General features: G+C 39.4%; 1 protein-coding gene across 4 annotated transcripts in view; it reads right to left on the bottom strand.

Annotated features, from left to right (window-relative positions):
• The window catches only part of UBAP2 (ubiquitin associated protein 2), an 82158-nt gene that overhangs the window by 62115 nt on the left and 7205 nt on the right, over positions 1-12838 (bottom strand). For all 4 annotated transcript variants that reach the window (XM_050912934.1, XM_050912935.1, XM_050912936.1 and 1 more), the window contains exons 5-6: positions 9341-9494; positions 7512-7589 (exon numbers count right to left, since the gene is read on the bottom strand). In XM_050912934.1, the coding sequence (XP_050768891.1) occupies positions 7512-7589; positions 9341-9494 (232 nt within the window). The remainder of the gene's footprint in view (positions 1-7511; positions 7590-9340; positions 9495-12838) is intronic.

Here is a 12838-nt window from a genome sequence, read left to right as displayed (position 1 = left end):
AGCTAAACAAGTTTACCTGGGGACACTGTAGGGGTCATCTATGTAATAAATTTACTTCCTACAGCTATCAATATAGCATTAAACACCATTTACTAATGACGCACAAAAGAGAGATCAACAGTTTTTTGACAAGCTCAGCTACAAGACCAATTGGGTGCTGCAAATCACAGAAACAGTCAAGCAGCATATTTTTGAGTGAGGTGCATATTAGGTACAAAGAGATTAGCTGGAATAGCTAGCACGAAAGTACAAATAGATTTTAGAAGAGGAGATAAACCTCCCCAGCCTCCCAAGTGCAAAAGCCTGAAAGAATAACCTTAGCATATTAAACAGAAGATGAAGTTTTAGCAAGCGAAGCATATATAAGATGCCATACCAGCATGGGCACAATAAACTACTGGCTAAAAACAGCAATAAGAACCTGTAACAATTTCAGAAATTGCTAGAAAGAAATCATGTTGTTCCTGAAGTTCCATGCACAGTCTTAGACTACTAGCCAGCAAGGTTTTTTTTTAATACCAGATCACTTTGAAAGTTAATCCTGAACTTGAATTTCAAGTGGATTCCCTTAACTTCACAAAGCTGTGTCTACGCTTTCTGTCAAAACTGAAATTAAACTAAGTTTAATCAACAAATGCAACAAAAAGCATTCCAATGAAGACAAAAAGGAAGTACCAAACCAGTGGGGTTACAGAAAGCACTGAATTCAAAGCTAGAAAAGACACTTAGGAAGAACTAACTCAAAATATGGGACAGTGAGTACTCACCACTGAAAGACCACCCCAACTCGGACATGGAATCTCATATATCATGGTCATTAATGTGCCAGTGGGAAGGGCTGATATTCTCCTTGACACAATCAGAACACTCATGCTAAGAAAGTTACTTCTCTCACCCGCCAAAATTAAAACATGGCCTTAAAACAATTAGAAGGCACAGCCTTCTAACACAGAGAAGTTAGTCATGAAGCAACTATGATGCCCATCAGGTATTTGCAAACTTTTGATGCTTTTTAACAGTGACTAAAAGGTCAGTGAGCAAATGGGGCTTCACACCACAATTCAGAGCAGGGACCCAAATTCTGAGCATGCAATCCCACAGTAACTTAAACCCATTTAAATCAGAACTACTAAAACTGAGGTCTTCCTCACCAGTGATCACAAACTCTGCTCTCTTTCCTGCACTGACAGTTTTGCACGTACCAGTGAGTGAGTGCAAAACCACTATCAGAAAACAAAACTATTAGTTCACTTTTGCATCAGCTCTCCGAACCAGTTCCCTGCTTGTTAAATGCCAGAAAACCAGTCACTTTTACGCCAAGATATGCCAGCAAAAAAAACACTGTTATCCTCAGCTACCATGGTGCCTGCTCCCTTTTTTCTTTTTTGGCTTGGTTAGTTTTAAACTTAGACCAATCCTCTGATACAGTTCAAATGCACCAGGAGACAGACAGGACCAATTCCCCTCAGCAGTAATGCCACTTTATGCTTGTAACATAAAAAGAATAGCTTTAACACTACTCTAAGATGATGCATATATGTGGTTTAGATAGCAACAGTCAATGTTCACAAAAATATTTTTCCTCTGGTAATTCACAATGAGCAATTCTTCTATCAAGATTTTTATCTACCCACAAAAAGAGAACAAGTGATTTGGCAGTAGCTCATTAAATCTTCTAGTCAGTCTAAAGGAATAGATTTTCTTACAATCAATCAACATGTGGAGCACAAAACCAAATGATGGACATCAAGCAATGAACAAAATTACTGCCCTGCCTCATATAAACCCTCATAACATTTCTTCACATTCCTTTACACTTGGATCTACAAACAACAGCCTAAAGGATCAAGGCAGCTTTGCTTACTCATTTCTGTTCCAGTAAACCAGGACTGAGGAACCATGTTTCAAGTTGATTCTGATTAACATTCCTGCTACTACCCCTATCCAACAGAATTTAAAACTATGAAGTATTTAAAACATGTTTTTGTTTCCTTTAACACTGTAACTGTGCAACTGTGTATTGTTGGGGTTTTCTTCCTGCTCTCCAGCACATCTCCCTCAGTTGACCAGGTTCACATGAGCCATCACTTATTTAATTTACTTTTTTCTTTTCTGCAATGAATTAGAGAAGTCAACACTTATACCCAGGCAGGTGGTGAGATTTTCTGTTTCCACTAAAACCCATTGGGAGTTCAAAACACTCATAATCACATAATCAAGTCTTCACTCTGGTACCGTCCATGCGTGGAAAGAATTGTTCATCTCATTCACAACATTTCTTCCCCCAAAACAAACGCATGCTACATGGGAGCATGAGAAAAGTGTGTAGTACCAGAATTCGGATGGGCCTAGCCCATTAATTTAATAGCCTATTCTGTAGAAAATCCAGTTTGCTGAGCTTGCAGACCTAAATCCTTCCACTACAACACAGGTGCTTTATTTCAAACTCAGATTTTCACACTGACAGGTTTAAATTAGATGAAAACACTTTAAGGTTAAGAAAGAGGCCTAAGAACAGCTGAAGGAAAAGGAAATGCAGAGTGGAAGAGTAGGCAACACCCTAGATTTGTGCTTATCTCTGACTACACAGTAACTGAACAGCCCTGGTCTCTGCTCTGGAGATGCAGAGCCAGCCATCCTTCCAGCAGACGCCGAGGTGACGGAGGCTTAAGCCTTAGGAAGAGATAAGGAGGCTAAGTATAGAAAGTTTGTATTCTAGGTATTCCATACTATCAAAACAAACACTGAAATTATATTTAATAATTCAAATCACTTTTGTCTTATTAGTCATCATAAAGCTAGAAGCGTTGGATCAGTTTTATATACTGCATGTACTCTAGTAACCATTTTTAGAAGCACATGCAGAAAACTTTCAACTCTAAAGTTATGTTTAAAAGAAAATAAGTAACTTATGTTAAAGCTAAATTCTGGTTAATCTCAAAAAAAAAAAAAAAAATTACATGACACACACAGCTTCTTAATCAATGCAGAACCAACTACAGCAAAACTAAACAGACTTCAGATTGTGACTTCCAGAAGGTCTGCTCTACATTCATGTTTTAGAAAAACCAACATCCTTACTAGTTCTGGCAAAGGAAATCCAAAATATATCCTGCGCCAACTGTGCTAAGCTTTTAAAACAAGAAAATGTTTAGACATGCAATTCTGGTTACAGAAGCTCAATTTTTTCCAAGGATAGCGTATTTCTTATGTAAAAACCTTTTTAAAAAAAAAAGATCAAGAATACAAGCTGGACTGTAGTCAGATATTTACGAAAAGCGTAAGCTGCTTTGCTTTCTTATACAGCTAGCAGAAACCACAAGAGTTTGAAAGGCTCCTTGTCATGCTGTTTAAGTCCAAAATTAAAACATAATGTTTTTCTCTTTCATTTTTATTTCTGTTTTGCTAGAAAAAAATTCCCTGTCAGCATCCACATTTATGGAACACTCACATTGCTCTGGAAGAATGAAGAGGAAGAGAATAGAGGAACAGAAGTAAAAGTGACAAATCCATTCTCACTTTGCAAACCAGGAGAATTGCTACACATGAATCTCTAACAATTTCTATTCTGAATCAAGTTCAAAAGTTCATCTACCTGCTATCCCATTATCAGCTATGGTCAATTAGATATCTAGGGAAGAGGACACAAACCGAAACCACAGTGCAGTTACTCTGGACAGTCTCCTGGTATTCAACAATTTGTGGCTCAGACTTCCTCAGCCAAAGAATTTACATACATCAAAACCCTCAGTGGTTTTTCCTTTTCTTGCTGTGGTTCTTTTTTAGCATGAAACTGTCAAGTCTCTCTGTGTCAAGTTTTCAGCACCCACAACATCTCATTGAAAGGAATTCCTCATGTTAATTACATGTATGAAGAACCACCTCTGTAAATTCATTTTGAACCTGTAACCTACTGATTTCATTTAATATTCCCTCATTTGCACACTTGCTTGGAGTGATCCATTGATTTCCCCACAGAACCTTCTCCACAGAAATTTTACAGATCTCTACCATACACCCACTCAGTCCTCTCTTTTGCAGGCAGAGAAGTCCTAGTCTGCTTGTTCCTCACACTCCATAAATGCAGTCTTCCCAGTACCTTCAAAAGCCTTTTCTAGCTCTAGTGCATCCTTTTCAATATGGGGTGGAGGGCAACGGGAGAATCAGACCTGCGCTTAAAATTGAAGATGTGAGAACAGTAAAAACCAGCAGTATTAAAAAAAAAAAGTGCCTGTAAAGTTTTGTCAATTTGTGTATAACACTGCAGCTGATTAAAACACAAATGAGGAAACACTTCTAGAGCTGACAATCCTAAACACATAACCATCTTCCTCCGTAATTCCTTCACGAGATTCCGTTCCAGACAGTTACAAACCCTTGCAATACTGACATACAAATATAATCACTTTGATGCAATTACTATTCATCACCACTATACTCTTTTTTTACATCTAAATTAAGCTCATTCAAGAAATTCAGTTCTGAAAAGAGAGATGGGAAGGCCATCTTAAAAAAAAGAAATTCTGTGACTCCTTTCCAAGCCAAAGTTTACACCCTCAGTTTAGCAAGCAAAAGTTAAGGGCAGAGCAATTCCAGCTGGGATGTGTCCTGAAACACATCCTGTGATGCATTTTTGGTTTCTCTTAATCAGTCAATAACACGTATCTACTTCAAATTCCTGATCTCCTGCATACCAGCAACCACTGGTGTTTGTACACTGTGTACCTACCGCCCTATGAAGTTGCAAGGAATGTCACACAGTCATTAACGGAAGATCTACTGCACAATGAAGCTAGTGCATACAGCACCAAGGCTGAAATACTCAGGGTTTCTCCCCCTCAGTAAACAGCACATTATCACCCCAGTGTCAATCCCATTTCTGCTATTTTCAGTGCATATCATTTCTTAAAATTAGGTTGTTCTACAGTGAGGCAGTAATAGGATGGCCAGTAAATCTTCCCGTAGAAAGCAACTAGTAAGATAACTCCAGCCTAAGAAGGTAGCTTAAAATAGAGAGAGACAGTGCGTTGCTTAGATATCAGCTGACCCCTAATTTTGTATCCAATGCCTAGATTCCTACACACACACTCTCTGCATGAAACATTTCTAAAAAAGGGTTTGTGGTCACTACCAGTAATCTATTTACTTTCAGCTGAAGTACTTTATCCCACATTTGACTACTCTGTGTAACAGAAAAGAAAGACTACTGAATGAAATGGCAGGAAGCTTTTTTTTATTATTTCTACTAATATGCAAAGAAAGAAGGTCATGCGTCCCTAAAATACTGAGAAGTGAATTACACAGCTTTATACAACAATCTGCAGATTTCAAGGCCTTGCATTATAAAATTAAATTAGGTATTTCCTGCCACAGAATACACACACTTGTAATATAATCATCCTGAAGTCGTTCAACAGGTTTATCACAGACAGTTGAGAACACTTCATTAAGATACTTTGCTCACATGAATGTACAGTCTAAAATATTTGGTAGAGATATAGTAATACTATGTACACTAAGCCAGTGAACAGAAATTGGTTGAAGTTGTTCCTATTTCTTCAGTCAAATATGTCAGTTTGATCTGATGATTAAGTGCTTTGGCTTGAGACATATTATATTCATCTAGAGAGCTACAGTGTTGACAACAAAAGCAGTGTATTGTTCATAAGGTTACAGAGCAAAAAATAGACTGCATTTGAAATTAACCTCTAAGTTTCACCCAACAACTTAAAAAATCCTACCTTTCTAGTTATAATTTGAGTATAAAGGATTACTTTATAAAACGAATACTGAAAGACTTACATTCCATCTATTAACAGTGCTAACATAGCAAAAACTGTAGCTGTGAACTATACCACACCCTCCCCTGCAAAGCCACCTCTCTGCACACACCATTTGGTATTTGCTGATTCACAGGCACAACCGAGTCATTCTTGCAACCCTCTGGAAGCTACATGTCTTTGCATCTTTCCGCTCCTTCAAGATGCAGATCTGGAGACAATGAAGTTGGATATGCCTGTCTTTGAATGCCTCATTACTGGATATTGGAAAGAGAAGGGAGTCCTTTGAAGCCAGAATTTTTCACGAGTCAGACATTACTTACTAAGTACATTAGCTCTGCTGTGCACTTTATCAATTCAACTCATTTAATACCCACTTCTCCACACAATCTGCACTGTACCTAGGTTACTCATTTTCATTCCTCCTGCTTTAAGAAAAAAAAAAAAGCCTCTTTCCACCCCAACCTGTGAAAATCCAAACCAACTACACATCCCTTGACTCCACATCAAATCCATTACCAACATCTTTCCTATCTCTTCTACAGGATAGGATCAGAGCTGTACCTAAGACTCCGCAGTATTCTTTTTCCACAGTTCTCCTCATCAACTCTTTCATGCTGTCGTGGTTTAACCCCAGCCAGCAGCTAAGCACCACGCAGCCGCTCGCTCACTCCTCCCCGCTGCCAGTGGGATGGGGAGGAGAATCAAAAAAAAGAAGTAAAACTCGTGGGTTGAGATAAGAACGGTTTAAAAACTAAAGCAAAATGAAATATAGTAATAACAATAATAAAATATAATAACAATAATAATTGTAATGAAAGAGAATATAACAAGAGAGAGGAATAAAACTCAAGAAAAGACAAGGGATGCACAATGCAATTGCTCACCACCCAATGACCGATGCCCCAGCAGCGATCTGCCCCTCCTGGCCAACCCCCCGATTTATATACTGGGCATGACGTTCTATGGTATGGAATATCCCTTTGGCTAGTTCAGGTCAGCTGTCCTGGCCATGCTCCCTCCCAGCTCCTTGTGCACCTGCTTGCTGGCAGAGCATGGGAAACTGAAAAATCCTTGACTTAGGGTAAGCGCTACTTAGCAACAACTAAAACATCAGTGTGTTATCAACAGTATTCTCACACTAAATCCAAAACACAGCACTCTACCAGCTACTAAGAAGAAAATTAAATCTGCCCCAGCCAAAACAAGGACACATGCCAAATTCCTTCTCTTACCAAAAAGTCTCTAAGGTGGCTTGTACTTTCTCTGATTGGGTACCGAAAACAGAAGGCAAGCCTGACAACCGGATCCACCCCAAAGAAACGGCACAAGTACACATCAAATCCCTCCCCAAGAGCCCTACAGATGGAATCTTGTACTCTCCTGCTGCCAAGGTATATCCTGAGCAGCCCAGTGCGCTCCCACTCACAGGAGGCTGGCATGAGTCAATCTGGGAAAACAGCTCTCCATAGCCAGAGCACACCAGCCTGCTACACAGGAAATGACCATAAAGGTGATTTGTGTCAATTCTTTTAAGTTGTTCTGAGACCAAGACATGACAAGGGGTAAGGGAGGGGGATGTCCCTAAACTAATAAAGATGGCTGAAGTGTTTATGGAATCAAAGGATAACCAACAAATGCTTAAAAAGAAGTGTTTAAAGAAATAAATGGGAGAGTTCCATTTCAGGACATTAAATCAGTGTCAGTCCCACATCAATGCCACCATCTCACCTCTCCCACGGCCACGTTTCCCACGGTCTGAAGGCCTGTCTCCTTGATTGTTGTCCACTCCATTCTCTTCAGCTCTAACTGTGGAGAGAGGACAGCTTAAGAGAAGCTTTAGAGACTCATATATGAGACAATCTGCTTAACCTGAACCCCAAAAGAAAAGGTAAGATTTTAAAGCGGGCTCGTCAACAGATCTCAGTCACCCCTCTTCTTTGGGGGCCTAGCTACAAGCAAGCTATGTTTACCTTGCACTGGACAATTAGGAAGCAAAATATCTAATAAGAGGGAAATGTCCCTCAGCAGACTTTTAGGTTGGGGGGGAGGGGTAGAGTGCAGTGTTTTGCAGCCTGCACTATTACATTAATTATGGCCTCACTTCTTTAACAATGTAGGAAATACAGCTGCCTCATGCTATGCTTCCTTGATAAGGCGCTGGGTGGCAACAGTGAAAGAATAAGCAATAACCAAGACCACCACCTCTTCTCCTGTCTGCCTATACCACATCCCTGTACGATCACGGAAACTTAAAAGAACTCTCCTCTGTATTTAAATCACCTTCACGGCTGGGTGAAGGTGAGGCACTAGAAAAGCACCGCAACTTAACTATTTTGCAGAAAACTCCTGAGGAGGTACTCTGAAAGATGGTTGGCTCCTTGAAGGGGGGCGGGGGGGGAGCGGGAAAGACTGGCCACTTAAAACATTGCTGAGATTTTGTACTGCACAACTTCTGCTAATGGCAGCAACAAAATCATTAATGCTTGGACATAAAGCTGGGAAGAGAATATCAAGATTTGGTAACCATCTGAAAAATCTCTAATTCCAGGTTACAAAAAGAGACAAGCAGCATTTGGCTCTGGCAAAAATTTTGCCCCTCACTTCCATTTTGATGGATCTGATTTCAATTTGTTCTAAGCATAGCTGCAAGTTTTATTAATATTTTTTCCTATCTTGAGGTTACTCTCTTCTACAAAGATTCACAATGTCTTCATTGGCACAGTATTTTAATATATTCCAATAATGAATTAGAAGAGTTGGCTAATATTGTAAATATTTTTCCTGCTTTTAAGTGAAAAGCTAAACATATTGTTTTCATTCTGGTTTCTCCACTCATCTATCAGTGTTGCGTATGGCCCTTACAGGCAATGTATACAGCTTTGATACTGCGATAAAACTTAGAGAAAAAAGCAACCTGTATCCAATGGTGACCTAATGTGATTCTACTTAATTTGGGAACATCAGTTTGCTTTTGTACAATGTATTATTGCACCTGTATAAACCGTAGCAAATTTTTAAATGTTTCAACTCACAAAGAATTTTCTCCGTTGTAGAAACTCACCTTTGGTTGGCTTATGAGAGTAATATATGCTAGAGATTAATAATGATCCCAGTCTTTTCATTCCCCTTATGAGAAGATGAGAACATCTTCAGGTTCTCCCACTCATAAAAGGAGATGGAGTCAAAGCTGGATAATTTTTTCATTAAAAGAAACAAAAAAGCGTATCAGCTGTGCAGCGACATACTTGCTCTCAAGCAGTCTTACAAAGAGTCAATTCTAAAACTTACATAAAGAATAGCAATTTGTACAAGATCAATTAATCAAAAAAGGACAGAAATTTAAACTAAATTGAGTGTCTCTGAACGAGCACAGACCATCCCAAAACCAAGTCACATAGACAGATCAAGCATACCTGTTGCACAAACAAATTATGAGCCCTTCAGCGCTGAGCCCTAGCTTGGACGGACTGTACTCCATTAAGCATTCGCTCTCAACTCAGCCAGTTTCAGCTGCAAGAAAAGTGTCTGAATCTTTAAAAATGAACCCCTATACGTACACTCTCGGCCACGGCTGCCTCCTCTTCCCCGTCTGTTGGAACTTCCCCGTCCGCGACTCACTTCTCTGTCCCCTCGTTTTTCTCTGTTCTCTTTGTTTTCTGAACTTTCCTTTCCAAGGCTTTTCTTCTTTCCCCCTACAGTCTCCCAAGAAGTCTATTTGGGTAGAATAGAATTAGATACAAAAGTCAAAAAGGAAGAGACAGCTCTCAGTGCACACTTCCACCTCACACCCCTCCACTTCATGGAAAAAAAAAAAAAAGACGTATTTGCATAAAGTCACATACGTAATACCTTGCAAACTACACTGACACAAAGGGAAACACAGGTTGTATTTTTGGGAAGAGATTAAAAAGAAACAAGTTTTAGAATTTGGATTGTCTTACGGAATGTGAGAATCCCAAATATTTCTGGCTACAATGGACTTTTACTAGTTCAAGGAAGCCTAGGTACAACCACAACGCAGAAAATCTGCCAAGTAAGCAACAGTTTCCCTCTCAACTACCTCCATAAATCTAGCAAGGGAGCATGCATAGAGCTATCTTTTTCTCCCAAGGAAATGAAAAAATGCTTATAAGCATCATTGAACAAGAGACTGATGAGAATAAGTCAGTGGTCTAAGGGGGAAAAAAAAGAAAAAACATTATCCAGACATACTAGAATTCAAGCACCCGGAGACAGAATGGCAGAACAGCAACTTGGGAAACCTGGGGCCATGAAAAGCCAGACCATCCACTCTTAACAGCTACAGCTCATCACACACAGCAAAATACAGGAAAGATTGTGTATAAACAAGACAAGAGACCAAGGTCCAAACATCAGGCTTCAGCTTTAATATTACACTCCATTTTTAAAATAAATTCAGGGATCTTATCGGCTCCACAGGGACTATCTGTGGGAGTTGAAAATAAAATTACTAAAACACTTGCTAAGAATAGCACAGCACCTCATACATTATGCAATTGCATGGTTAGTCTATTGAGCCATAGTTGCAAAGCAAAGAAGAAGAAAGGTATTATTTGCAAACCATTAAGATGGCAGATAGGTTTATATGTATGTCCTCATCTCTAGGAGCTTATAGCCTAGGTAAGGTATTTAAGCAGGAAATTTGCATATGCAAATAAGGTGCCATCAACTGTGAAGCACTAAAGCCATGACCTCTGACAGGCACCTGCCTCAAACAAAAAAGGCTGGCTGTCAGTACTTTTAGGTCCTGTCCTATCTCCTCTCAATTCAGACAACAGCAACTCAGAAGCCCTCACGAGGTAGGCAATGACCAGCTAGTCCAAGCTGTCTAGAATTGAGAAAACTAATGCTATTGAGAAAGCATGTCACAAAGCAGTTTACAATTCAATGTTCATGTGACATATGACATACATGAGCTTATAACATATGAGTTATAAACTCAAAGTTTCAGTGTCTCCTTTGAGAGAATAAGTACTAAGCGAATGGTTACTCTCCCTTATTTTTTGACATGGCATAGGTGAGAAAGAAGGCTGAAATCACTTTTCAATTTCATCTCCAGTACAGAAGACGACATCACCATAAGCCAACTTAGGTGAAGCACAGACAGGGCAGATTAGAAGTACAAAACTACGTGTTTGACCAATACCATGTTATTTGTGCGACAGAAAACCGTTTCCTCCAGTAACTATCATATGGCTTCACCTGCCGTAGCCTGTGTAACTGCACTACACAGTAAAACATTCCGAGAGCTTTAGAGACACTTCACAGGCGGAAAAATAACTGCACTGACAATGGAAGAACCAAGTCTACATAGTTCAGAATGCACTACTATTTCACTGATGAGCATGCTGCCAAAAGATCTTTGACCATTTTAAGAAATACCCAGAACTGGATGAACCTGCAAAGCTTAAGAGGAAGCAGCCTCTCCTTAGTAAGGTTTTACATGACTTGGGAAAGATCACTAAAAGGACGACTATGAAAGCATCAGATCCATGCTTTCCCACAATATAATCTTGAGGAAAGCCTGGAGAAGTCGGGCATGTCCTTTAAGAGAGAGGATGGTGCTATCTCTGGGCACGGGAATCCATCACAGACTATCGAAGCTGTCTGTTTTTTTAAGGGAGCTAACGGATTACAATTTCAGCTGACGATGCCTGAGGCAACCCAAATGACAGTTGTGGGCCTGACCTTCAAAAATATGTAACAAAAGCCTTCTTGCTGGCCTGATCTTAGATGGAAAGAAGAATAATCTGAAAGGTCTCCTTTGTTCTGTCTTCAAAGGTTTAGGAAGTAAAACATGGTCAGGCATAAAACAGATCCCACGCCTGTAGGAAGTTAAATGAATAGAAGTCTTGGGCAAAGAAACATGCCCTTCTCTACTTTCATCCACAAGCCTCTGTCTATCCAAAGCCAGACTGTCACAACTGTTGCAAGTGAAAAGTCTTCATAAGGACCAAGTCACACAGCATAAAGCCTTAAAGATCACAGCACTAAAAAAAAAAAAAGACAAAACTAGCAGAGTACCAAAAAAATTATAAATAGACATTCTAGCTATCACTCCTTGCTCTTCTAATTCCTCAAACTGGATGGACATATCTTCTTCCAAATGAGGTAAAAAAAACCTAGTGCATCAAAGCAGAACGAAACTAGAAAAAGAGATTTGGGAATCTGCATTCAGAACTAGTAGTACATCTGTTTCCAACTTTACATCAAATCCATGGTTAAATTGTTCTCGAGTATTATGGCCTTAAAACAAACCCTTCAAATTGGAGGTCCACAAACTTCCATAAAGAAGAATAAATTTCTTCACGACCTTCAATTAATACTCCTTCCTCCTTGAGCCCTTTACGTTCTCTGTATTTGTTCCTAAGCTGCATTTTGTCTAGGGAGAGCAGTGGGTTCAAAGGGACTTGTCAAAAGAGCAGAACATATGGATGTTGCTTCAAATTGATAAATGAGTTCAGAAAGTTTCTTCCATGTCATGATCACTTACAGCAATTTGCTAAAGTAAGAAAGCATTTAACATTCTCTATCAACCAGAAAACTATTTCCAACTAGAAAATGGCAAATATGAGAAGTACAAGAGAACACAAAACCAGCACATTACCAAGACAGATTTAATCAAGGTGAGATGCTCTCTTTAATCCCAACTTACCAGTTCGCTCAGTATTATATAATTCTGTGTTTTAGATGACCTCAACTCTGATAAATGAAAAGGGGATAGAAAAGAAAGTCCCCTCAGTCTGAACGGTATGTGTCCTAGACTTAGGGTGTGGGGGGGGCGAGTTTCCTCATAAACAATAAGCCAGACTACACATCCTGACAAATCACAGGAAATATTGAATGTTCAGCATTAAGAAAGGATGTCCAGGTTTCTTTCCCAATTTAGATGAGATGGAATCTAGTTTACTGCCTCGGATAAACCGTAAGAAGTCCCTCCAGCAAAAACTTCAACCACAGCAAGACATATTTTCCTGATATCTCTTGGGATAAAAAATTGCTCTGTGCAACATTCTATGCGACCTTCTTTGTTG

Source organism: Gymnogyps californianus, chromosome Z (genome assembly GCF_018139145.2).
Source record: "Gymnogyps californianus isolate 813 chromosome Z, ASM1813914v2, whole genome shotgun sequence".
Classification (NCBI taxonomy): Eukaryota; Metazoa; Chordata; class Aves; order Accipitriformes; family Cathartidae; genus Gymnogyps; species Gymnogyps californianus.
This window is presented reverse-complemented; position numbering and strand designations above follow the sequence as displayed.